This window comes from Meriones unguiculatus, chromosome 6, assembly GCF_030254825.1.
Source record: "Meriones unguiculatus strain TT.TT164.6M chromosome 6, Bangor_MerUng_6.1, whole genome shotgun sequence".
Lineage (NCBI taxonomy): Eukaryota > Metazoa > Chordata > Mammalia > Rodentia > Muridae > Meriones > Meriones unguiculatus.
The window spans coordinates 68,826,163-68,853,391 of NC_083354.1; the positions used below are offsets into that span (position 1 = coordinate 68,826,163).

Consider the following 27,229-nt stretch of genomic DNA (forward strand, 5'->3'; position numbering starts at 1 on the left):
CCACCTGAGGTTAGAGGATGCAACTGAGTGTCACGAGTGATAACGAAGTCACAGTTCCTCTTCTGCCTTCCCATTGGATCTTGAGTGTAGGTGCAGACTTATGTTAGAGGTAGGGGGCTGCTGCGCCTGGAGCATTGGACTTTGACCCCAGACTCCTCGCCTCCTTTACTTCCTTCTTTCTGGCCCTAAGAGTCCCCATGGCTGCAGGAGCCTGGTTTTCTTCGGGATCTTGTCTCCTTTGTGGGGTTCACTTCTCCACCTGGTGTCCGGGTTGCATATTACAGGAGGTGATCCCACAGGTGTTGTCCCCACGTATCAAAGGGTGGTGTTAGTGGCTGGCAACATGGTTGCACCCATGCTCTAGGCCCCCCCTTCATGGTTGTACCCATGCTCCAGGACCCACTTTCCCTAGCTCGTTTTTGCAGCCACCCCATGGCTCAAGATGGTCACTCTCTCGGAGGAAGCTTTTCAGGACCAGGGTGCTGTGGTGGAGGGAAAGGCATGACATATCACTGATATCTGGGTCAAAGAAAAGTATCCCATTGAAAACATGATTTCCGGTGGAATTCTAAAGAAGAGAGACAAACTGCCGTGGCTGTAAGGACAGCCTGACGCAGGTGTTGCGAGTTGGCCAGCCCGCCTTGGGTTGGCCCTAGTGTTTTCTGTCTCTGGCTTATGAGTCCTGGGTTGCTCTCTGACTTCCCTCTCGGTGTGAGCAGTTCACTATAAGTGTAACTATATGCACAGAGTCCCTGCTGTTCCTCAAGTGACCAGAGGCATGATCAGTCACATTCTATACACACATGGAAAAACGTGAGCCTCCTCAAGGGCAGCGGAGTCAGTAGCACTTGGGATAGTGAGACAGACTCAAGCGTGTTCTTTCTGAACTCCCAGGCTCATCCCCTAACTCACAGGACCTCAGAGTGTGATTATGTTTGGAGATAATGTCCTTAAGTGAAACTACTGTGAGATCATTTTGAGGGCTCTTACCCAACACAGACCAGAGTCCTTGTAAAGATATGAGGATTTAGAAATGTACTGAGGGAGGAATACATGAAAACATCGGAACAAGGCGGCCACCGACAGCTAAAGAGAAAGCCCTAAAAAACTGACAGCCCGCCGTACCTTCATCTCCTACTTTGACCCTCGGAGCAGCAAGAAAATGCATTTTGGTTATTTAAGCTTTCCACTCTGTGCAGACATAACCGACTAATGTGTGAATATAGATAATTATGGTGACTTTATTTACTAGACATTAATAATCAAGAAAAGACATTTTCAGAACTACAGTTCATTGTTGTAATCCATAAATCACTTTGACACACACAGTAAAAATAGTTCAGACACTGGGACAAGCCAGGCTGATAGATATGATCCTTAGAATTCCGAGTGAAGACTGGGGAGCTACTCAGTGGTGCCAGTGCACATAAGGCTGTGGCGTCAATCACTTGTGATAGTTGAGATGGTTGAGAGATTAAGAAGCCAGGCCACGATGGCACATACTTGTAATCCCAGCACTTGGGAGGTAGAAGCAAGAGGATCAGAAATTCAAGGCTCACTTACCTGAGACCTTGTCTCACAGAGGGTTGGGGATCTGAGAGATGACTAGGTAGATAAAGCACTCGCTGGGCAAACAGAAAAGCCCAGCCAGGCAGCAATGGCAGCTGCCTGTTATCCCCGTATGAGGCAGAACAAGGGAATCTGGGGGCAAGCTGGCAAGGCAGGCTAGGCAGACTTGGTTCAACTAGAGTCTCTGCCTCAACAAATAAACTAAAGCGTAATTGAGGAAGACGCCTGGCATCAGCTCCAGCTTCCACATGTTTGAACACATGTGCACACACATTTATACACGGATGTGCACCTGCACTCACTCAAGCTCACACACAGTAAACATGCATACACATGTATTCATTTCACACGTACTTGACAGCGGTTCTCAACTCTTCCTAATGCTGCGACCCTTTAATACAGGGTCATGTTGTGGTGACCCCCAACCATAAAATTATTTTCACTGTTACTTCCTAACTATAATTTTTGCCACTGTTATGATTCATAATTGTAAGTATTTTTGGAATGGAGGGTTGCAATCCACAGGTTGAGAGGCCCTGACTTAAAAAACTGCAACGAGAAGACAAAAGAACTCAGGGTATCCTTGCTCAGCACACCCGCATTGCAGCTTTCCCTGCTCCCACCATTCCTGAAACTCTCTCTCTCATCACAGCCTCAGCAAGGAACAGGAAAGGGGCTAAAAGAGTACACAGTAGTTTTTGTTCTTGATCAAACCCAAGACCTTGGAGATGCTGACTATAGCTTTTTTTTTTTTAAGACAGGGTTTCTCTGTGTCATCTTGGCCATCCTGGATTCACTTTGTAGACTAGGCTAGCCTCAAACTCACAGAGATCCACATGCCCCTGCCTCCCTGAGTGCTGAGAGTGCAGGTGTGAACCCCCCCCCCACACGCTCTGCTGGCTATCACTTTTAAAAAATGTGGACTAAAGCCTTCTGTGGAGATACAGATATGTAGTCCCAGCGCCCAAGAGGGTTAGAGGTAGAATTGTGAGGCACGATCATCTTGGGCGACTTAAGAAGATCTTGATTTTGTTTTTGTTTTTGTGATGTGCCCAGATCTGGAAGGTTAAGACTTCCATGGAGTGATGGGCTGAAGATTAGCAAAGAGTGGATGAGGAAACAGTTGGAAACAGTGAGGGCAGGTACCAAGAAAAGGAAGCCTACAGAGGGAACAGTACTGAGAACCTTTATGATGGTAGGGTCCTCTGTTATGCACTATAGAAAATGGCAATCACCACAGTCATATGTGATGGCTGAGTGCCTGAAATGTGGCTAAATGTGACTGAACAATTGGATTCTTCTTCTTCTTCTTCTTCTTCTTCTTCTTCTTCTTCTTCTTCTTCTTCATCTTCATCTTCATCTTCATCTTCTCTCTTTTTTTGAGACAGGGTTTCTCTGTGTAGCCTTGGCTGGCCTGACTCACTCTGTAGACCAGGCTGGCCTTGAACTCAGAGATCCACCTGCCTCTGCCTTCCTGAGTGCTGGATTACAGGCATAGAGCACCATGCCCAGTGGCAACTGAATTCTTGACTGAAGCTAAATTTAATATAAACTGCGAATGTGGATACTGGCATAAGAGAGCCCGGTTCCAGCGCTCATGGTCCACTCTCCAGTTAATTCCTTACTCATGAAACCCCAAATTGGTTCAGGCAGTCAGAAGCCGCTGGCTTCAAGGGAGGAGAACTCCTCTCAAGCTCCGTGGAGATGTGAATTTTTACTGCTGGAAGGAATATGGCAATCACGATCCTTTTCCCTGTAACTGGTTTAGGAGACTGCAGATGAGGCAAATCCAGCCAATGACACAGGGGAGTTTGCTGGGGGACTCAGAAATTTCTCCTTTACGTTAAAAAAAAAAAAGGCTCTAGCTCTAGCTGCTTCTGGCCCTTAGATTACTACGTAAAGATGTGCTGTTTGGAGTTCCTGCCACCATTTTGAGTCCCTGTGGGGATAGAAACCAGCACACTATGGAGAGCCGATCTAAGACGGGGAAGAACCTGGGTTATCACTAATGTTGTCAACTCACAATTGAATAACTTTGTTGTTTGTGAAAGTTCTTGGGGAATGGAAAGATAGTCCAGTGGTTAAGAGTGCTTGTGCTCCTCTAGGGGACCCAAGTTCAGTTGCCAGCCTCCACACTGGCAGCTGATGATGGACTGCAGCACAGCTACAGGCCATCTAAGGCTTTTTCCTGTGCAGTTCAGGTACTTGTGTACAAATGGTGTGCATTCATTAAAATCCCAAATTCTTGGAGGGATACCATAATATGAGCTGGGAGCTACGGCTACCCTGGAAACAGAGGAAGGAGGATCCCTGGAGTGTAGCCTGTCAAACACAGCACGACCATATACTAACGAAGAATGGCGGGATACTTGGGTCTTCTGGTTTTTTTTTTTTTTTTTTCTGCATCTGGTTTATTTATTTTATTTGAAATAACATCTCCATTTTATGAAAATGTCAGATAAGCCACATTTTCCTAACACATTTGTCTTGCTATGGGCATCTAAATTGGTTCTATATTTTAGTTATGGTAAATGGTCTTCTGTTAAAACCAACCAGAAGTCTTCTTTGGGCAACAGCAAATATGTGGCTTTGCAGCCTCTGTTTCTGCCTCTAATTTGATCACTGTCAAATACAGCATCCCTCTCCCCTTATTGTTCTCAAATGAATGTTCCAAACAGTCATTATCAATTAATTAGAGGTGATGTGTGAGATAGAAATCTGTTAACTGTTCTTGCTTTAGGGCAAAATAACACAAGCATCTGGGTCACCACCAACCCTCTTTCAAGAATTTCTTTACAGGGGCCCTAGGTAACCATTGGAAAGTATTTCTGTGAAATCACCAACACGTCAGTACTCATGGAACTCGCCCAGAAAATCAGCTAAAACTGCCCTGCACCAGAGGATCTGGCTTTCTCTGGAACCAAGTACATGAAAAAGTGCTTTTGTATTTGGTTTGCTTCCTCCCCCTACCTGGGACAGGGTCTTCCTCTGTGGCTCCGCTGGCTTCAAACTCACAATTCTCTTCCTTCAGCCTCTTGAACATTGGGATTACAAGCTTGCCCCACCACCCCAGCAGCATGTACTTGTGATTTGGGGGTTCTTTGGAAGGGAAGGTCATTACACAGCAATCTTTACTTGAATATAATGGAGCAAAAATGCTCTTTTATTCATCTGATGTACATTAAATATCTTTGCAGCTGTTACATGAATATTTATCTGGCATATAAATGTATACACACTTCCACACGTGATAGATTTGCGCTGTATATGAGCTATCCCACACGGAGCATGCCCTTTCACAAGGATACACAAGGCTGTCTCAGAACATTTTGTGAAAATACGCTTGGCCCAACATTTTGGCACTCAGAAATGAGACACAAAGAAGCATACCAGAAAGATGAGTTCACAGCAGGGTCAGCTGAGCTAGAGACAGAGACTCCAGAAACCTGAAGGGGGAGTTACTGAGGTTCACACATGCAGCACATATATACAGTCCAACAGGGAGGTGGGGCCGGACCAGACAGTGGGACAGCAGACAGAGCACTGAAAAGAGAAAAGAGAGAATACAAAGCCAAAACACCCGTACACCCACACCAAGGACAGGACCGCTGCCAAGATCTCACCGCCAAGAGCAGGATGGGGTTGTAGACTGAGGGGGAGGTAGGCCTGAAGGAACCTCTTCTGGGGCTTTCCTTTATCTATCCAGATACTAACAAAGAGCTCCTGGTCTGGTCAGGCAGCAGACATACAGCCACATTTGGGCAAGTGCATGAACTAGCTAACTTAGTGCAATTTCCCCCCGAAGGAACAACATCCAGAGGGCGGTGGGTTCTCTGCATGGCTGGCCCTATTCTGAGGCAATATGAATGCGAAAAGAAGCCTTGGAGAACTGATGTGAGTACTTGCTAAATCGTTCCTTCCCTTGGACTTATGGGTGATGTAATGCTGACTCACAAGCCCAAGGGGACATGCAATTACACCTGGCCTAGATCTGTATGTTGGGAGGCCCAACCTCCTTCCCCAACAAAGCCAAGGTCCTGTGCATGCCAGCAAAGCACGCTGCTGCTGAGTTTTGGGAAAGCAAGCATTCTTCAGGGCTTCAGATAGTGATATGTTGCTGAAAGTTTCCCAATGCTTGGAGTTAATTGGGGGTTGGAGGCATCTGATCTGTAGCATTTGTTGCTTTCCATGCTGTAAACATTACCTCGGTGGATGAGCTCAGTATAATGTCACAGACCCTGTCACTGAGAATATAGCTCCAATAGGACAGACTCCATTACACAATATTTCCATAACAGACATATAATAGGCATATCTTACCTCAAGGGCATGGCTAACAGAAAAATCTAGCAAAATAAGTAGAAAGTGATGATATATAACTTTAAAATATAACTGATTTAACTGTATTTACCTTTCAGTGATGGCTATATTTCTTGACTGGCTTTCAAAATTTCTGAAATGACTGACTCTAAGAACTGGGTTGAGCCTTTTTCCAGCCATGACTGGATTTAGACAACACAACCCTCTATGGTCTAGCTGGCCAGTCCTCAGAGCACCTGAACGCTGCTCAGGGCACGATATCCTTGCTGCCAGTTTTGGCTTGGTATAAAAATTTATCTGAGTTTGAACCAAAGTCTGAAAGCTGTTGCTCTTTTTAGTTCTCAATTTTCTTGGCTCTAGGTCACATGCAGGTTTGGTAGGGCAGGCAGATGACGGGCCGTTGTTGCAGTGTAAGCATCCAACCTTCAGCTCTGAGTAGGGAGTTACACAGACAGGAGAGACCATGTGCCATCTGTTTCTTACAGAATGCCATGATCCTGCAGAGAGATGCTTCTCTCAGAAGACAAAGCTCAGAGCTGGGCCACTGCTGGTCTTATCAGGGTGTGGCGCTAGGAAGACATCAGAAATCCAAACCTTTACAGGGACACATGGAGTGCCATATCACTGCATTCCTGCTCCCCAAGTTCTCCATCCTCTGTGCTCCATGAAGGTAAGGGCATGTACAGTCCTCTGTCAAGAAGATACACATTCCTGTATCCCAATGTCTCAGAAAAGGAACCCTCACCTTTGTACACTGCTAGAAGTAAGAGGTCACGAGAGGAAGGAAGGAGGAGCGCAATTAATGAAAGGGAGAAAGTGAATATGAGCCGCCCAGAGACTGAGCTGGTGAGGAGGAAAGGCACCCACAGCTCTCAGAGGGCCAGAGACTACATCTTCTCTTTGCCCTGCATCCTTGAAGGCTCCAGGACCTCACACATCCTTTACAGCTTCAAAACACCTAGCAACAACCCCATGCTCCATTCCAAACTGTAACCTGCAAATTCCCTGGCCTCCTGTGGTCAGAACCTGTTTTCTGGGTGGCTTATTTGCTGAGGCTAGAGAAGGGGAAAGTTGCTTTTTGTTGTCTGCAAGGCAGTGTGACTGGGTCACAAATCTCTAACATCAGAAAGGAAACACCCCCAGGAGGGTTGGAGTAGAGGCTGGAGATCAGCAGTCAGCTGCCAGGGCTTGCCAGGTCCTGGAAGGAGAACCCTAGTGTGTCTAGAGAGGACAGGCTTACTTCCCAGCTCCCTGTAGAGAACAGCTCTGGGGAAATCAGAAAGGCTCTCTTTGCTGCAGAGTCTCTTCTTTGAACAGTATCTTAGTGCAATTTCCTGTTAAGACCATTTGAAGAGACACAGGCCTGAATGTGTTTTTATTTGTCAGGTACTGTTTAGTAGTCACTCCCACAAAGGCCGTCTATGTAGAGGTGTTTCCTTCTGTCACAGGTAACCCAGTCACTGCATAGTTCTTGTGCAACCTGTTGTAGATCATAAGTTGTTCAAAACTTGGAAAAATAAGACATTTGATGGAGAGACCTAACACATGATATGAGACAGCCTTGTCTCTCATTCCTGTCTCTCTCAGTTCCCAAAGAAATACTGCATAGGGTTAAATATCTGCACCCAGCCCAGTGCCTCGCCACCTAGCACCCTGGAGGCCTTGACCATGCAACAAGCATGTGCAAGGAGAGACTGACACATTTTACCTAACCCTCACCTCTCTTCGGCTCTACCAGGTTTAAGCAGCAACCTAAACAGACCCACAGGCTGCGTGCCCTATGCCTCAAAATGCTGGCATGACTAAATTGCATCTGGGGGTTGAGAAAAGTGGAAGGAAGCCCTGGCAATGGCTTGTGTGTGGTTGGTCAGAGGTTGTTGACAGGGGAATGGTCAAAAGCAAAAGCGACAGACAAGTGGAGACTCACCCATTTCCTGAAACAGGGAAAGGACAGGCAACGTATCTAATCTATCCTGACAACTTCCTTCTGTCAGATTACAAGAGAAATTTTACCTAAAATGGACACTTTGCTCAGCAGAAGAAAAATGTGAAGAAACATAAGATCAACTTCACATCATTTTACTGTATGGATGTATTTTCTGTTGTCTCAGTGTAACTTTCTTTCTTTGGGGGGTGGGGTGGTTGGTAACTAAGTTTGGCACAATATGGGATTTAAAGGAAGCTTGATGTACAGTCACTTGCCCCAAACAGTGTGCCAGTTTTCTACAATTCCAGGTGAAGGTCAAGTGCAGGTATTCCTGACTTCAGAGCCTTTCATACACAAACAACTAAGGCATCTTGATGAAGCACTAGGTAAAAGCCTTTCTAATATAAGGTAGCAACAAATCGAAGAATATCATATTCTATTTTGGTTGGCAGAGAACATCGGAAGGCATTCCCATGGAATGCTCTGGAAGCAATCCTAGAGTTTAGAATGTCTACCAGGTGCACTAATCTTGTTGCTGGAGTGTTATCAATGGGACATCGGACTCTCCCTGTTATCGCATCTCCTTCCCTACCTCCTCCTGGGTACAAACTTGAGCTCTCATTGGGTAAGATTTCTAAATGAGGGTCCACCACCCAATTTCTGTCAAATCATTGAGAAAACTGCTCCTGATGGCATAGATCTATTTAAGGCAACACTTCAAGGAAGCAGTGAAGTAGATGGACAGGGCGCTATAATCCTTGCATCTACATCCTTCAGCTTGTCTTCCCAGTACAGTGCATCTTCCAGGGTCGCCCCCCCCCCCAGGGCGGTGAACAACGGCACACTCAAGGTCCTGTGGGGTGGGCAGCACAGACAACATAAAAACTCTTCTGCCCTATTGTGTGAGGTCTTTCCAAGCAACCTCTTTCCAGACTCCCTTACTCTGTAATCTTAAATCCATTGTCAAGGTGGGCGTCCCATCAGCAGAAGGCAGATGAGATGCAGGTGCTCTCACGGTAGTCCTACAGTTGTCTGGAGAATAAAATAGTGCCATCCCTTTTCTCTACAGATGGAGAAATTGAGGACCAATGTGCCCAGCAACTTTTTCTTGGCCTTTTGGCCAAGATCAAGTGCATTCTCCCCAGAAACATCTCTAAGACCCCACTGATCTTGAGTATTAGGTCAGAACTCAGGCGTGAGCTGAATCAGGAAGCAAGACTGAGTGTGAGCCTTCAGCCCCAACACGCAGGTGGTGCAACGTACAGAAGTCACATTTCAGAGCAACAGGTTTGTGTTGTGTTTTGTTTTGTCCCCTACTGAGAGGATTCAGGGATCATAAAACTTGGGGGGGGGCATTCTGGACTGACTGTGAAGAGCAATGGTAGGAACTTCAGTTAGGAAAGGAGTTCAAAACGCAGGTGCAAATGCGGCTGTTCCCTTTCATTTTTGAAACAGATTTAAATTTCTTTTTTTTTTTTTTCCACATTAAGTGGGATGGCAGATGTCTGCCCTGGTGCCAAGGCCTGTGATACGTAACTGGGGCTTCTGTTGAATCTCACGGTTGTATCTTAACCTCTAGTTAACAAGCCACACTTCATCTTGGGAATCAGCAAGAACAGTGTCATGGACAACAAAGGTGATGCACAGTGATGGGGGTGAGGAAAAGCAGTGACCAAGAAGGTTTGTGACCACTGATTGTCCAGGATATTATAGAAGAGATCCCTCTTGGGCCACCTGGGAAGCCTGGGGTAGGGGACTACAACGGTTCTCCTGAAGAGGACAGATGAAGTGGGACTTATGAAGAGGACAAAGTGGGGTTCTGCTGGGTTAGCGTTCTGACCCAACCCAGCATCCAGATAAAATTCTAAATAACTCTGTCCTACAGTTTGGAATGCACTTGGTGTAGTTACACTATAAGACAGAGAATGGAGACAATTTGAGACTAAGGATTACCCAGTAAGTTCAAAGCAATGCCCTTGTATATGTCTGCTTTTCTTTTGCACTGGGAAGACAGGAATCCATATCTTACTTTTGCAGCAATTTTGTTGCATGCCACATTCAACCAAAAGATCAGCTATGGGCCTCCGACATGTCTTTTTTACAAGAAGACAAACAATGGGTTAAGTGAGGGGGAAATGAGCCCACATGGAAAGAGAATAACGATACTTTCTTGGGCTTTTAAAACACAGGTTTGTTTCTCAGTGATGAGAAGAGAAGCAGCAGGGAGTTCTGTTCTGGTCCCTGCTTTGTGGGTGTCTTTAAAGTCAATCATGTTTCGTCTTAAAGATTCGCCAGGTCAGCTCCGAAGATTTTGCTGATACCCTTGAGGTCCTGGCTCTGAGTGCCCATATCATCTCCAGGGAATGACTCTCTTTCTGCAGCTTCCCATCTTAATTCTAGGCTGTCCCCTCCACCAAGCCTGAATTACTTGATGGGGACAGTGGATTAATGGCTTATGTTAATCAAAGAGCTTTTCACAGAATTTGAGCTCCAGAAGGGATCAGGGAATGTGGTAGGGGAGGGAGGCAGGGGCCCCTCAGGGAGCGGGGCCATCTCTGAACATAATGATTAGTGGAAACAAAAGTTTCCTTTTTCTGCAAGCCCCAGGGCTTTGGTCATGCAGGAAAAGCTTCAAATAAGCAACAAGGATCACCCTCCAACACGGCAGAGGGAGTTTAAAAAGAGAATGTTGTTTAAATATGAGACTTATGCTGGCTGTTATCACAGGCTGCAAATCTACAAGAAGGCTTCAGATTTCAAAGATGTGTAAAAGAATGAGCTTGCGGGAGGGGGACTCAGAGAGAGACCAGGTCATTTAGCTGACAACTGGCCCGTGGGAATGTCCTGTTGACCTCTCCTTGCCATGCTCATGAAGATTCCGAAGGTAAAACAGACAGAAATCCACCAGGAGATGCTGTCCTGCCTGCCAGAGGGTAGCTTGTGAGAGCAGGCTCAGAAGCAGCCCCGAGACAAGGCTGGAGCCCACGGCCTGGGAAAGCCGGCAGGACCTGCTGTACAGCTGCTGGCTAAGAAGTGACAGTGGACAGTTGACCAAAGGAGGGCGGGTAGTTTTGACCCTCAAGTAACAGTACTGAGAGAGGTGCCCCTTTGCTTTTCCCGATGGCTTTGGTTGTGAATTTCTTGCCAGTTTCTAATTTCTACAGCCAATTGCTGGACCAGAGACTTGGGAGGGAATAATTTTTAAGAGATGGCTTTTCCCCCTCAGTATCTGCAATCTGGCCAGGTCTGGGACAGCTTTCCAGGAAATGCAAAGAGAGGCAGATCTCGATCTGTTTTCAAACACTGTGACTTCGGTGATTTGCATGCCACAGTCACATACACTGTGATGTCCCCAGCCCTCACACGTATTGGGTACTGGGCTTTCTATCTGCAATCTGCCTTCTACAGCTCAAGCAGTTTTTTTCTGCCAACTGGGGACAGACTTTCTTAGCAAAATCACCTTAAAAGTCCTGCCTGAAAGAGCCCATCCCAAGCGTGTCCCACAATTCTTTTGAAGTACCCTGCTGTAACAGCTAGAGTGGCTGGATGTCCTTTTTCTAAGTAAACAGGAAATATCACTCTGTATGAAAAAAAAAAAAAAAGAAAGAAAGAAAGAAAAAGAAATGCCTTTCCTCAGCACAAACTCAATCAAGCCAGCCTAAGCTTCCTGTTAATGAGGCGCCAGGAGCAGGGTCTGTTTCTTACACCAGCGCAGGCTTTACCCCCGGGACATTTTAGGAACACTTCCACAGGGCAAGGGGAGCGGGAGCAGCACAGTTAGGAAAAGATAACAATGCGTGGAAAAAGAAGAAAACAGTGCAAATCACAACACGCAACTACACTTTAGGTCACAGCAAAAGTTGGTGTTTTGACACTTGGCCACCTTTCTACACACAAAAACTCTGAAGCCTCTAGTCGGGCAGGAGGACCAACCCATGGCAGGAGAAGGAAATGGCTTTTGTTCCGTCACATCAGGACCTGGGTTCGTGTGTCGGGCAGGCGTAGCCCCACGAGTCCTCCACACACGAGCACGGTGGAAGCCAGCAGGATGGGGATTGCTTTGGTAATGCTGACCAAGGAGCCGAATATTAAGTTTCCCAGGACGGCCGCTGCTTTACAGAGCGCGTTCAAGAAGCCAAAGCCCGTTGCTCTGAAAAGGACAGAAACACAGACAAGGTTTAGAAAATGACGTGTGTGTGTGTGTGTGTGTGTGTGTGTGTGTGTGTGTGTAGAGATGGCTCAGCAGTTAAGAGCACTGACTGCTCTTCCTGAGGACCCAGGTTCAAGTCCCAGTACCCACATGGCAGCTCACTACTGTCTGTAACTCCAAGATCTGACACCATCACACAGCCAAAATACTAATGGACATGAACTAAAAATTATAAAGAAGGAAGGACGACGACGACAGCTTCAGGCCCACACGTCCCTTGCAGTTATTTTCAATGGTCTTTGGTGTGCTGGGTGTCAGTGGATAATTACATTCTTGTTAGCAAAGGTGGAGGCAGAGAAGCCAGCTTTCTGCACTGTGGCCAGCCTCCTGATGACTCACTTACCACTCTAGTAACTCTTATTTTGCTATGGAAGAAAACAGCTCTCTCTTGGTCCAACGGGTGTTGGAAGGTTCTACTAAGTAAAAGTGAATTTCACTCAATGTAAATCTTCTCAAGATAAAAGCAGGCAAGAAGCCTCTTCTCTTAGGGGTCAGCTCACCTCTGCCCACCTTGGAAGAAGCTGGACCACTTCCTATGTCCCTGGCAAAAGCCCCAGAGAGTGGGACTGACCTAGCAGGTTCTCTCCTCATTACAAAAATGACTTGTCATTTCGTTTTATAAGTGTCCATAATTTCATTGATACTAGTGTATAAGAGGAGATTTCAATTTCGTTCCAGAATGAAATACAGTTGTAAGCCAGGCACTCCAGCAGTCTGCCTTAGTGTGAGCTCACATCATTACACCGTACCTGCTGCCATCAGGAGCGGCACAGTTCCACTGTTGCTCTAAGTCCCTAACTACATAAGCTCCCTTTAACAGGTCCCTGTGGACATCACGGTGAATGCTCTCCCTCCCTCTCTCTCTCCCTCCCTTCCTCCCTTCTTCTCTCTCTCATTCTCTGTCTCCCAGCCTGTCTGATGTCCTCACTCTGAGACCATCTTTTCCTCCCCCTTGCCTCCCAATAAGCCTCTTGAATTAGGTCTGTGGCATGATGTGACCTCTTAGTGGCACACCTGGACTTGCCAGGTCCCTTTTGCCACTTTGTCCCAACAACAATGATGTGGTAATGGATTTCTTAAGGCTTATTTTTAATTTCCTCTTATTAGTTATTAGTTATCAAAATGATTATTCTAGATTTTATTTTTATATTAATTTGTTTTTCATTTATTCATCTAGTGTGTATGTTTGTGTATGTTAAGATGGGCAGGCTTACCATGAAATAGATGTGAAGATCAGAGACCTAATTAGCATCGAACATATAATCCCCCTGCCTCAGCACCCTGAGAACTATGATTATAGGTATTTGCTGCCAGGTTAGTATAACCCGCTAGATTTTTATTATTCATTCATTTATTCATTCATTGAGACAGGGTTTCTCCGTATACCTTGGCTGTCCTGGACTCCCTCTGTAGACCAGGCTGGCCTCCAACTCACAGAGATCTGCCTTCCTCTGCCTCCTGAGTGCTGGGATTACAGGCGTGCACTACTGTGCCCAGCTCACTAGATTTTTAAACAATTAAAGTCAATTGAATTTTCAAGAGGTGCGTCCTCCTCTTTTAGGTACCAAGAAGGTGAACTACCAGACTTTCATCCCTAATGTTCATGCTCACAGCTAGAAAACAAACACGGCCTGGTCATGCCTGGTCTGCAATGTGTGGGGCCAGAACCGTTTGGGATATGCACATAGACATTCCTAGCTGAACACGAGTCATCCGGAAACTTGAAGTCCAAAGTGCTTTACAGTCTGAAAACCACAAGCACTTTCAGGTTAGTAGCGTTCAGCATTATCATGTGACAAAAGCCTGGCTTTGCATGCCTGTAACGCCAGTGTTGTGGGGCAGGGGGCAGGGGAGGAGAAAAGAAGGTGGACACCGGCAACCAGCGAGAGAGAGAGAGAGAGAGAGAGAGAGAGAGAGAGAGAGAGAGAGAGAGGAAAGAAAGAAAGAAAGACAAGAGCAAGTGGGGAGTAATGACAGAAGATGACCCCCCAGTGCATTCCTCTGCCTCCATTCATATGTGCACTTGAACACAACACACGTGTGTGCGGAAGCTCTTGGTTGAAGATCTATTGTCTGCTGGCATCTAAGATATGCAAGCACGTGAGGTCCTTCCTCTTCCTCTTTCTTCTCATCCTGCTCCTTCCCTCCCCAACCTCTTCTCACTTCTTTCCTGTGTTTTCTCTCTCTGGGAATTGAACTCAGGGCCTCAGACACACTAAGCTTGTTATTATCACTGAGCCTCACCCTTACAGTTCAGGCAGCAACTTTAAATTCTGTGGAAAACAAAAATCTCTGTCTGTTTAGTATTCACACGATGGGTGGCTTTCTGTGTCCTTCTGGGCAGAAAAGTTCAGTTTTGCTCATGATTTTACATCTGCCACTGACTTCATGAGAGTATGTAAGCTTTCCTCTGACATCCCATCAGTTCGCTGTGTTTTGGCCGCTCCTCAAGTGTCAGTGAGGGTTAAAAGCAGAGGGAAGCTGACCCTTCTGTGCTGCGGGAAGAAGCAGCTGGTACGCACCTTTGTGTGACTGACACGCCAGTCTGGAAGTGTGGGGCGCTTTTGACAAGTGTTCCTCATAGCTCAGACACGCTATTTCCTGCCCCGTGTGCGTTCAGAATCTGAGACACATACTGCGGTTCCTGTGCAGCCAGCCCCTTGCTACTCCACTGACAGGGATCAACATCTCCAACCTCGCCCCGCCCCTGAGCTCGGGAGCCCAGACCTCTCACACACTCCACCAAAGATCTTACTGGCTCACAGACATCTAAAAAGGAGCAGCAAGCCACGACATCAACAAACCCCAAAGCAAGTAGAAAGAAGTCCTCCACACCCAGTTTGCCCACTGCCGCAAAGCCCTGGTGGGGAGAGCGATGCTTTCCCGCCTTCTCTCCAGCAATCGCCAAGCAGGAGAAGCTAGATGTGCCGCTACTTCTTTGCTAACTCCACCCTCTGCATGGCTCTCTAGCCAGACCTCGTTTTCAATGATTGCTTAGCGAGTCTTTAACACGTAACTCCTTACCCTAGATAAACCCTGTCCCTTCAGAAGCTCTTGTCCCATTCAGTCTAGCTCCTTTGATGGGCTAGCATTAACTAACATCATCATTAGTGGACAATCACCGTCAACACTGGAACGCACTCTGACCGTTGTGCATACTATAGGGTTTGACAAACAGATAATGACAAATGTGCCCCACAATATGGCCGCAGTCAGAATAATAGCTTCATTGTCCTGAAAAAATCTGCTGAGTATCACTTGTTCAAACCATGCCTCCTTCCAAGCCCTGGCTTCTCTTGGTCCTCTGCCTGACAAACTGTCATGAGCTACCACCTTCATCTTCTGGTGTTAAGATAAAGCACTTCCTGCTGGGGAAAACAGCTAGAGTGTGTGTGTTGCTGATAAGAAAAAGGAAAACAGTCCCCTGCCATGATGGCAGAATGACCATATAGGATTTACATCTGGGCTAGACTAACCATATGTCAACAAGCCACGACCCTCTGCTGTGACCCTGAACAGGGTATAAAATGTGGAGGGCTACCTCCTCACATCATGGAACTGGAGCTGGGAACAGGACAACTTCTGGAGACATCTGGGTGGCATGGATGGCTTTGGGAGCATCTGGTACCCGAGGATTATAAAGGAGAAGATCAAATCCTTATTTCCTGGCAATCTCTGTCTTCATTTCCCAAGCTGAGGCAGTACTCCAGGTGAAATCTAGTGTGAGCAGGTTGTGCCTGCCCTTCTCTCGGTGTGTGAATTATTCCTTCAAATATCTGCATCTGGGGAGAGTGATGCTCAGTGCATCTGAGGCCCAGCTCTGTTAGAAAAGCCATTCCCAAAGCAAGTCTCCCTGGGGACTGTCTGCTTTCTCTATACTGATGGGCTCATTCACTCCATCTCTGCTTTTCCTTAAAGCAAGGGTGCTGTGTCCGCAGGTCATGCCATGCTTACAAAGCCCCTTGAGGGCAGGGACACGGAGATCAAGGAGTCTCCACTGGATTTCTCAGCAGTAGGCTGGGCTCTGTATTATTTTTTTCTACCTCCTCTTACCCAGGATTTATTAGAAGGGGAGAGTGAAATGTTCTCTCTCTACGAGCCCTGCCCTTTGCACTTCTTTCCAACAAGACTTTGTTCTCTATTATTGTGGACACACATCTTAACATGTAAATCACTTCTTTACACTAGCCCCAGGTGCCTCCTGTCCTTGCCCCACAAATTCTGCTGTGTCCTGTCCCTGCGGCTGAAATGTGGCTGGTTTTTTGGTGGGTTTCACGATTTAGTGGCTTCTAGTTTACTTACACTGTTTTATGATTCATTTAATTAAATTTTATTTTATTATTTTATATGTATGGGCATTTTGTCTGCATGTGTATCTGTGTATGACTGTATGCAGTGCCCAAGGAAGTCAGGAGAGGGGGTCTATTCTTTTAGAACTAGACTTACAGACTTTTGTGAGACACCAGTTGGGCACTGGAATTGGAACCTGGTCCTCTGAAGGAGCAGTCGGTGCTCTTAACTGCCGAGCCGTCTCTCCAGGCCCATTCTGTGTTTTAATGGAGGCTGAGAAAAGACAACTGCCAGCTCCATTGTGGACGGAGGGAAACTGGCGCTGTCCTAACAGTTAGCTTCTTCGTGTCTTAGCGCAGAGGGTTGCTTACGTTTTGTATGAAGAAGAGAGAGCAAAGAGTGGCAGGACTTAGCGCCCTGCCTGGCACCTGTCAGCACCATAATGAGCCTTTGCTTTAACATGCTAAAATACCTACCCCAACTACAGATGAAATTATTAAGGAAAAAGTAATCGATGGGCTTTGCCAAGGTCTGGAATAGTGGAGTTCAGCTCCCTCCACAGATGTTGTCTGCTAAAAGGGACAAGGGCACCCTCCCTTCTAGGCAGAGCTTCTGGAAGGAGCTTTTCCCAGTCAGCATAGTCAAGTGATCCACAGAAGTTATAAAAAGAATCAAGCCTCAGAATGGGGTGTTTGCAAAATTACAGGCTGTGCTGAAATCAAGTCTACACCACTTCATCTGGAAGTGGGTTCTTTGAAATGCACATGGATTTCATTTGTCTGTGAACAGGCTGGTTTCCCAGGTCAATTCAGTGTAGCACTGAACCTGTTTGATTTTACAAACTATGTTAACTTGCCTAGACACCCTTTCTTAAGCAAATTTATCTTAAGTATGTTCCTGTGAACACATTCTCCTCCTATGTGCTTATTTATATTCATTTCACACCCACTCATTAAGTGCTTTTTAAAAATTTTGTTTGTTTTGGTGCCAGGGCGGCCTTGAACTCCCCATCTTACTGCTACCACCATCCCAGGGCTGAGATTAGAGGTGTGAACTATCCCGCCAGGCATCAAGCAGTAGATCATCTCTTGCACTCCGAGTGCTGCTCTGTTCTGCACCGACTACAGAACGCCAGGCCCTTTCACACAGGCGAGGACAGCTGGTGGCAAAACACACACTAGGGGCAAAGGATGAAGAATTCGATAACACGAGAGTCTGGGTAGGCGTGGGGTGGATGCAGAGGGGAAAGATGTCTCAGGATGCATGAGAGCAGGACCAGCCGTGCTGGGACGGTTGGAAATTGTCTGGTGAAGGATAACATGTGGACAGGGTACCCTGCCTCTCACAGTTCCCACTTATCTCATGGTACCCACTGAGTCCACCTTCCCACACCCCAAAGTCTTTAATGCCAAATAGGCTCTCTCTCCAGCCCTAACACAGCTGTTGTCAGCCCAGGGTTAGGATGGCAGGCTTACTGATCTAAGGTTTGTGAACAACAACCTTGCACTTGGGAGTTTTTCAAAGAGCAATGCCACCTGAATATGGTGGCATGTGCTTATAACCCAGCACATGGAAAACACTGGCAGGAGGATGGGAAGACTAGGGCAGCCTGGGATACAAAACAAATATAGGACCAGCCTGAGCTAATAAGAGATAGTCTGTTTCAAAGCAAACACACAAAACAAAATACAAACATGAATGCTCCGTAGCAATGGCAAGGCCATACCCACAGAGGTTCTGATTTTACTGCTCTCTAGTGGTCTAGGAATTGGTCTTTTCAGAAGTTCTAAAGGACCACAGGTATGTCCAGGACTGAGAACACTGTTACCCTTCCAGGGAGTTTCCGTTTTAAAACTGACTTGGGTGTACTGTTAAACACTAAAGGAAAGGAAAACATCCATTTCCCTTCCACCAACAGATCATTTTTCTCTCTGAATCCCTTTCAGCCTGTTTCTAGTCATGCAAATCACAAGCAGAGATTTTTATACAATTGCTTTCTTTTTAAAAGATCAGTCACATGAGGCTCCGTCTCACGCTGTTTGTGTTTGAAAGTTTTGTGTAGTGTGTAACCATCGTTTCTCTCACTGCACCCTTGGCTAGTGAGGCTTTCAAGTGTGGGGTAACACCAATGATAGGGCAATTAACACTCTCAAACACTCAACCGACTTTGTCTGTGTTCATTAGGGAATGTCAAGCATGCAAAGCAGCCAGGAGAAATGCTGAGGGTGCTGCTCCGTGGAGACCAGGAGCTGTGAGATCTGCTGTGTCTGAGCTGGGAGGGAGGTAAGAGGGGAGAGAGCAAAGAGGAAAGGCCTGCTCCTCTGAGTGTGCTCCTCTTTTGTTTGTTTGTTTGTTTGTTTGTTTGTAGACAGGGCTTCTCTGTGTAGCCTTGGTTGTCCTGGAACTCACTCTGTAGACCAGGCTGGCCTCGAACTCAGAGATCTGCCTGCCTCTGCCTCCTGAGCTCTAGGATCGGGGCACCTGCCACCACACCCAGCTGTGCCCCTGTTTTTGTTTGTTTTGTTGTTGCTTTTATCACTTTGTATTAAATATTTCCATACGCTATATTCTAACCTGTCCTCCCCCCCCTCTTACCTCTTCGTTCTGGTTTTGTTGTTGCTACTGGGGGTTTTTGTTGGTTTGTTTTGTTTTTTAGATACAGTCTCTGTGTAGCCCAGGCTATCCTGAAGCAATCCTGCCACTGCCTCAGAGCATGAGGCCTCCGAGCCACGAACCACCACTCCGGCTCCTGTCCCTGTTGGGTCTGCTTTGCATCCTACCAGTCATTTTACCAGGCACCATCGGCTTCTCGCCTAACTCAGAGTCTCCTCTCATTGAGGCTTCTGCCCACTCCATGGCTCCCACACACTTGCCTGCTGCAACCCTGGGCATCTCCCGACCTACAGTCAGCCTCCAGTCGGCTGGCTACATCTGGAGGGGGCTGCATGGCTCTCGAAGCTGCTCACTGTGAGCCCTTCTCTGAGGCACAAGGATGCCTGTGATAGTAAGTGAGCAATTTCCTGAATGCTCCTAAGTATGTTAGAAGTAGATTTTTGAAGCATTACTGTTCATTTGGACATTTTCATGACTATTAGTTGGATGACGATTGTTTACTGGTGCCAAAATACCATCTTGCTTTTTTTTTTTTCTTTCAGAGAAAAATGACCAGTCTGAACTCAGGAGTCAGAAGACTGAGTTCAGTTCCTTATTCTTTGTTCCTGCATGAGTGATCACTGGAGACAGAGCCCAGACCCTCGCACACGTGAGTGAAGGGTTCCACCGATGAGCACACACCACTCCCTCCACCGCTTTCTGATTCTTAATGGCAAATATCTGTCTCACTGAAGAGGGTGGCACCTTTCTCAGTGAGGCTAGATGCCAGCCTGAACCCCCACCAGCCCACTTTCCTCACTCCTTCAGATGGAAAAAGAGTTCCCTACAAGGTGTGGGCTGAGCTGACTTGCTAGGCTCAAAGTGGCTTCTCAGAAGTCCCTCTAAAGTCAAGGGGCTTCCTGTTGCTTGCTGCTGCCGAAATAAAACATTCCCATGAAACCTAGGTAATAATGAGAGCCTTTGTGTCTTATCTCTGAATCAGATAAACCTAGCTAGAAAGAGTGGACCTGGGCCAGGGTGAGGAAGAATAGAATGACCAAGAATGCTGGGCAGCAAGTGGGAGTTCATCTGAGGTCAAGGACCATTCATGCTGCTTCGTAGTCAGATAACCTGTGAGCTTCTGGTTTTTCTGTGGGCTTTTGCTGTTGTTGTTTTGGTTTTTTGTCACTGTTGTTTTGATCACTAAATCATCCAGACTGACCTTTACTCTGTAGCTCAGATAGTTCTCCAACTTGCAATCCTTGGATCTTAACCTTCCAAATGCTGAGATGACAGGCCTGTGCTGCCATCCCTGGCTGGTTCCAGAAGAGCTTCCTGAACACAGACTCCAGACCTCAGGCCTCGTCGGAAGCAGAGAGGCACAACTGTCACCTGTCCTGAAAAGGGCACTCCCGAATACAACATCTGGCTCTGAGACTAAGTGACCTTGGACAAGTTACTTTCATTTCCAGGTCTCATTCCTTCTTCTGTGAATGAGGTAGGAATAACTGCTCCTGTAGGGTGTCGGCACCGGATGGACTTAACATCTGAAACACCCCACACAGTACCTCATTCACCCTTTAATTCACAGATGAGAAAAACAAGGCCCAGGAAGGTAAAGGGCCTTCTCACAGCTGTCCAGCTAATTAATTTCTTTCCCTTTCTTTCCTTCTTTCTCTCTCTCTCTCTCTCTCTCTCTCTCTCTCTTTCTCTCCTTCCTTCCTTCCTTCCTCCCTTCCTTCCTCCCTTCTACTTTTTGTTCTTTTTAGAGCAGGGTTTCTCTGTGTAGCCTCGCCCCACCTCCCGAGTGCTGGTCCTGCAGTCCAGGTGATTTCTAGCAGGGTCTGCACTTGGATCCAGAACAGTTTTCTTTCCTCTACCGGGGCAGCGGAGCGCGCAGGAGCAGGCCCCCAGCAAGCAGTGCTATGTGAGGGCGGACACTGACACAGGGATCTGGAGATCAAGGACCACGTGGCAGAGTGGAAGAGGGGTACTAGGCGGTCAGCAGAGGAAAGCCCACAGAACTGGTCTGAAAGGCTCACTTCAGGAGCGAGGAAGCTTGGCCTCAGAGACAGGAACACGATAGTCCACGTCCAGGTGGATTTTAAAAAGCTTATTTATTTCTCTCTTTTGTATGAGTTTTGTTGTTTTCTGAGACAAAGTCTATGTAACTTTGGCTGGCCATGAGCTTGTGAACCTCCTCCCTTTGGCTTCTAGGTGCTGATGTATGGCCCACCATGCTCAGCTTAAGATGTATCTCTCATTTAGCAAATGAGGAAGGCAGAGTCCTATTCTTAAGAAGCCAACGCTTCAGTTACGGTCAGATAGCGAACAGTAAACACACTAATGTCCCATCTTCATGTGCTCAGTGGTGGGGTTCACTCACACAGCACAGAATTTAAAGGCAGTCAGCAGGCAGGCAGTGGTTACACTGGGAGTACCATCCTGGAAGCTGGCTTGAGGGCATGTTAATGAGCGGGCAGATGGGCTTTCACTGGTGACATGCGTAGGGTTTAGGGCATGCAATTTGATTGGAAGGAATGCCCTGCCATTAGCACAATAGGCAATCAGGCACCCCTGAGCCCAACAGTCTTAAACTAGTGGTATGATCCTCTTGGGATGACTCCAGGTTCTGGAGCACACATACTCTGTACCCCAAATTTGAACAAGGACTCAAGACACCCAGTGAGCTTACAAGCCAGCGTTTGCCTATTACTACATCACGATGTCCATGACCCTTTCATGCCAGGGCTTGTTCAGGACCTGGAGTAGAGAGAGGTGGCTTCCCTAGAGCTTAAGAATGGGTGGGATGACCATTTTCCTCATCCATCCTGTTTTCACATGCAGCAAGATCTTCCCCACGACAATGCAGCAGTGCGGCTGTGGCGAAGGCAGCACGTTCCCTCCATCTGCTCATGCTCCGCTCCTCTTTTTCAGAGACAGTTTTGCTCTATAGCTTAGGCTGCCTGGAATTTTCTGTCTATCTATCTATCTATCTATCTATCTATCTATCTATCTATCTATCTATCTATCTATTTATCTCAGGCTAGCCTAAAATTTGCAATCCTGTTTCCTCTGCCTTTGTCTCCCTACGGCTAGGATTATAGATATAGGTCACCATTCTCAGCTCTCACTCTCCACTTTTAATTGCCACAGACAAAGAGAACCTGACTCTACAGAATGGCCAAAGTGTAAACATATGGGAAAATGCAAACACATATAAAGTAATTATGTGACACAGAGAGAAAAGGAAGCCAGGAGTATGTAGGTTGGTAGGCAGCTGAAGGATTCCTTCATATAAAAATCTTCTTTTTAAGGCTATTATAGAACAGCACGTGATGGTGGTGACAAGAATGCTGGCAGTAGAAGGGACCCAACATGCCATGTACATCTTAAACAACTGAGGCACAGGCTGGCTACAGACACAGACGGTAAGAGAGCCAGGATTGCAGGTTGGCTGTGGGGAGGAAGTGAAACTACCTGAGGGAAGGGAGTTACGGGGTTAACTCTGATCCAAGGTTTGACCTTAGCCAATGAGAAAGAGAAAAATCCCCCACACCTGGGTGACAGCAGCAACTGTCAAGACTAGCAGAGGGTGGCAGGTGTGAGCTGCCAGGGTTTTACTTTCAAGACTTTTCAGTGGTCGTATCTGAACTGTGCCTACATGTGAACACAGGGAGGAGGAGGCCAGTGGCCAGGGAAAGGGAGAAGCTTACTGCAGGAAAAATACATACCCTGAAGACAGGCCTGCTTAGGGGCTGGAGGCCTGAGCAATGTGGGAACCTGGGTTCCATCACCTCCCGTGTGGTTCCTGGCCTGAGCTCCAGGGAGGGAGGGTCACTAGGATGGACACAGGAAGTGTGAACTCTGCCATGGCCACATGGGGGCAGCATAAAGCCACTGTACCGCACCAGAGCACAGGAGGCCACATGGCTACACTTAGGATATGAAAGAAGTTTATAGTTTAGACAAGAAAGAGAAGGTGAGGATGGGGACACTGAACTGAACTGTGGAAAGGCCATTTCAGCCCCTCTTCCAACTGGTCCCTTCCCCTCACACTGTCATGTCACTTCTTGTCACCTATGCTGTGACAAAGTATTTACCCAAATGTCATCTTTCAGGGCCACATCTCCCTGGACCATGCTGTTGCAAGTACAGCTGTCCTTCACACCAGCATCCTTTATGCCCCAGGGTAGTGGCGTTTCTCTGTTCAGCACTCAGCACCAACTGACAGGCCTTTATAACAGTACTGTATTATTGATTGTTTTCTCCAAATGGGAGTGTAGGCTCCATGAAGCCTGTCTGACCACCACCATCTCCCAGGGACTGAAACCTCTCAGGGCCACATGATATGCGTTCCCCAAGTGTCTGTTGGATCAGTTAGTCAATGGGCTCTATCTCCAGTTCAGGTGTCCATTTGCTTCCAACATATAATTTCGAATGCCCATTGGACAGCTCCATGCAGCCATGAAAAGCTGGCCTCCTCCAAATGGCACTCACCACCTCCCTGATTCCAGTCTGATCACTCTGCTCCTCCACAGTGTCCTGCCTCAACATGGCATAGCTACCCCGTCAGCGGTACAAGCTGAAACAAGGGTCCCCTTTGACACACCCTTTCCCTCCTTGCAACCTGTAACCAACCATGCAGTTTTCTTATGCTTTTCTGAATATCCACAAGCACGTGGAATTCTTACTTCTCCCTTTTCCCATCTACATTTTCTCCAGGCTACATGTTCTTCCTTGGAGTGCAATGCAAGTGTCATTTCCTCCTCTTTGGCCATCAGAGTGAACTCCCAATCCATGTCTGATTTTGTCTGTCTCTCTAGAAGCCCCTCTTCTTGCCCTCATGAACAATCAGTGGGCTGGCCTTTCTGACTGAGTGTCTGTGGAACTTTGCTGGTCCTCTTCCAGGGCTCTTCAGGTTGTGTTTCTCAGACTAGCCTATTCTACCCATCTCTGCCTGTAATCGTGTGCCTGTAACTCATGATTCTTCAAGCCCAAGTTTAGACGCTGTTCTTCCAAGAAATGCTCTCGGACACATTGACCACCACATCGCTTCCTTCCAGCAGCCCAGCCAGACCGTGCTGTAGCTGTATCCACATGTAACTGTACACATGCCTATCCTTCGCTGAGAGGAAACACCACGCAGGGTTCACCCAGTTCTGGTACAGCACTCCCTTCCTGCCCTCTTCTCTCTGAGGACCCAACTGAACACACTTTTCATCACTTGGTGCTTCATCTTCCAACCACAGTCAGAGCAGACTGATGTTACTCAGAGGACAGGTCTATCCAATTCTTGAGTTGTTTTTTTTTTTTAAAACCCAGTGTCCCCTCCCCAAGAGACTACTCATCACTCATCATCCTAAGAGTTATGTGACCAGTTGATTTAGTCTAAAATTTCATCAAACTGATAATGGAATGAAAACAGGAAGAAGGCTCTCATGGCCTTGCTTTAACACGGAGGGTGGGATTTAAAATGTAGCTGTCAATGTCTAATTTTGTGGGTCCAGTTTTCAAAATGAAATGGGGATGAAGAAAACCTCAGTGTATTTGCACCACAGAGAGAGTGAGCATAGGCTAGATGGGTCCAGGGGGTGCTGTGTGCCGACTGAATGGCTCTCACTGCCTGATAACAGGAGAGACTGTTTACTAAGGACGTAATGGGAATGCTTGTATGTTAGGTATGTTAGACCCTTGGATTTTGGATGTTTTATGGGCAGTTAGGCAAATGGGTGCCAAAACAGGTCCTATATGTGGAGAAAAGATAGGACGATCTTGAGGAATACGCATGTGAGTCTTCCCTATACAGGACATTCCCAGGGTGATCAATGAACTGACAGAATGGAGTCAGAGGAACAACACAGGATCAGAAACAAATCAAGAGCTCAAATGTCTCAATGCAGCCCTTTTGTGTGGGGTTTGAAGGCAAGGGACCAAGAATATCCAGTGCAGAGGACTTCCACGGCAAGAAAACACAGGAGTTTTGCATGAAATAGAAAATGGCAAAGGACATATGGTTTAGCTCATGGCAGGTGACAAAACAGGACTTTAATGCTGTTATGTAATTATTCAGCTGCTGTGGCTCTACAACAGGTATTCACGCCTCTTGTGGGGACCATGTGAGGAGGTATTCAGACAGTGATCTTCTTCTTAAAACAGTTGTGTGTGCATGTGTGTGTGTGTGTGTATGTGTGTGCAGGAAAACATGTGCAAGCCACACTACACTGTGGAGGCCACAGGACAACCTCAGCTGTTGTCCTCCCTTCCCGCTTTGTCTGAGAAAGAGTGCATCACTGCAGCAGGCCCTCGACTGGCTAGCTTGCCAGTCTCTGGGGATTCAGCTGGTTTTGTCCCTCCCACCAGGAACACTGGGATTTCAGATGGCTGCTACTGTGCTCAGATTTACGTGGTTGTAGGTCTTCATACTTGGCATGACAAGTGCTTTACCCATGGAGCCATCTCTCCAGCCTCCTTTTATTACTTATTCTTCCAACAGACTAGAAAGGCCAACAGATACCTTTTAGAAACTTCTTTGTAGTTGCTATCACAGGTGCCTGCAAATGTAAGGTCATGACACTCACAGGACTGATGGGTACTCAAAATGGAGGCTTAGATAGATAGACTATTAAATCCTAATGCCCATGGTGACATGATAGTTCTCTGTTACAGTTAGCCAACATGTTAAGTTGTGGATATAAATTTCTTCGCTGTCCTATTACCTCATGCTAGGAATCTTTTTAAAAAGATACAAGCAAAACCTACAAGTTCATAAGCTAGATATTTTGTGGATTTTCACAGCTTTGAGAGTGATGTTTGTTTATTTCTGTAATGACCTTTCAGTAGTTCCACGTCAGCCTACCTCCGGTCTGTGGGGTACAGTTCCACCGTGACTACATCAAGAGAATTCCATGCTGAGATGGTCAGTCCATTGTACAGACACAGCATGCCTATCATCATGGATTCGCTGGTGCCAAACCACAGGAAGAAGCAGCTGATCCCTGAGAGCACCATGGAGCCACCTGCCAACAGAAGACAAAAGATGGAGTGCTTCCTGTCATCTTGGGAGAGTGAGGACCTTTGGGCCTCAGAGCTCTCTCAAGAAGACAGTTCTGTGTGATAGCTGCAGACTGGGCTCCACAGGATGAAGCTCAAGTGCATCCACCTGTTTGAAAGGCAGTCTAAATGCCTCTCAAATTCGAGAGTACAAAAGCACATCACCTCTTACTCATCTACTTAAGTGGGAAAATATACATTAGTTACACATAACCAGTTTTTCAGTCTGTAACTCATGGAGATTGCTCATATGAAATGTAACCAGACACAATTTTCACTATAATTCAGTCCTAATCAAAGGCCTAAGGGATTTCTTATGCCCGGTGCATTTCTAAGGGAAGGGGAACAGGGTAGGAGGCGGGTTCCCTCTGGGTCACAGGGGCAGCTCTTTTCCTTTCCATGCTTGTAAGCACACACCTAGCATCGTTAAGCGCCCGATCCTGTCCATCAGGAGAGCAGACACAATATTTCCTGGTAACACCGCCAATGTCCCAAGAAAGTTGACAAAATAAATCCAGTAGGCACTGTAGTCATCATCAAAAGTTATCTGGCATCCTGTCTTGTTGTGAAGAAATGAGCAGTTTTGAAATTCACTGTCAATGAATTTATATGGCTCAAAATCTGTAGAAACAACAAGGAATAAAATCCATCAGGTTCTTGTCAGGTTCAAGTAACAGATATGGGTGGTCCCAGAGAGCCACTGAGAGACTTCAGCTAAGAAGCACGGCACCGACAATTTCCTCAGGGTCCCACGGCTGGAGCTGGCTTGACTTTCTGTGTTTCCTTACCAGAGCATGAGAGCTAGCCTGGCACCCCACGCTAACAAAGTAGTAGCATGGAGGGCTCCCTCTGCTGGATGAGGGGATAAGTTGACTACAGTGTCTAGTTCCTTGATTCCCTTTGGCCTTTGCTAATTATAGTATTGCTTACACCTTCACAACATTACTTTATTATATTTACCACGTTATGTAAAGATTATCATTTTTAGTAGTAATAGGTTCTAGAATACAATTATAAAAACAATTTGGTTTAAAATATACATAAGCTGGCCTCATCATTGTCATTTTTAGGGGCTCTGAAGTACGCAGAAGGAGCAGGACTCTCTGACTCTTTGGGGCTGCATTTATAATTTACGGTCCATGTAGATAAGTTCACAGAAGAATGAAGACCAGTCTCCCTCGAAGGCCATCAGCATTCATTCTATGCACTTGGTGGCTGTTACTGTTCCCTTATCTCCTCAAGAAGGATTTTACATGGTGCTGGGTTTG

General features: G+C 46.6%; 1 protein-coding gene and 1 long non-coding RNA gene across 3 annotated transcripts in view; one reads left to right on the top strand and one right to left on the bottom strand.

Moving 5' to 3' along the window:
- Window positions 1–4,711: 4,711 nt before the first annotated feature.
- Window positions 4,712–27,229, bottom strand: part of Sv2c (synaptic vesicle glycoprotein 2C) — a 190,317-nt gene continuing 167,799 nt past the window's right edge. For both annotated transcript variants that reach the window (XM_060385593.1, XM_060385594.1), the window contains exons 11-13: window positions 26,379–26,582; window positions 25,768–25,927; window positions 4,712–11,966 (exon numbers count right to left, since the gene is read on the bottom strand). In XM_060385593.1, coding sequence (XP_060241576.1) covers window positions 11,783–11,966; window positions 25,768–25,927; window positions 26,379–26,582 — 548 coding nt within the window. In that variant the 3' untranslated portion in view covers window positions 4,712–11,782. The remainder of the gene's footprint in view (window positions 11,967–25,767; window positions 25,928–26,378; window positions 26,583–27,229) is intronic.
- LOC132654515 (uncharacterized) lies at window positions 18,540–19,857 on the top strand. The gene is made up of 3 exons (XR_009592147.1): window positions 18,540–18,599; window positions 18,973–19,320; window positions 19,472–19,857. It is a non-coding gene; the product is annotated as an uncharacterized LOC132654515 (long non-coding RNA).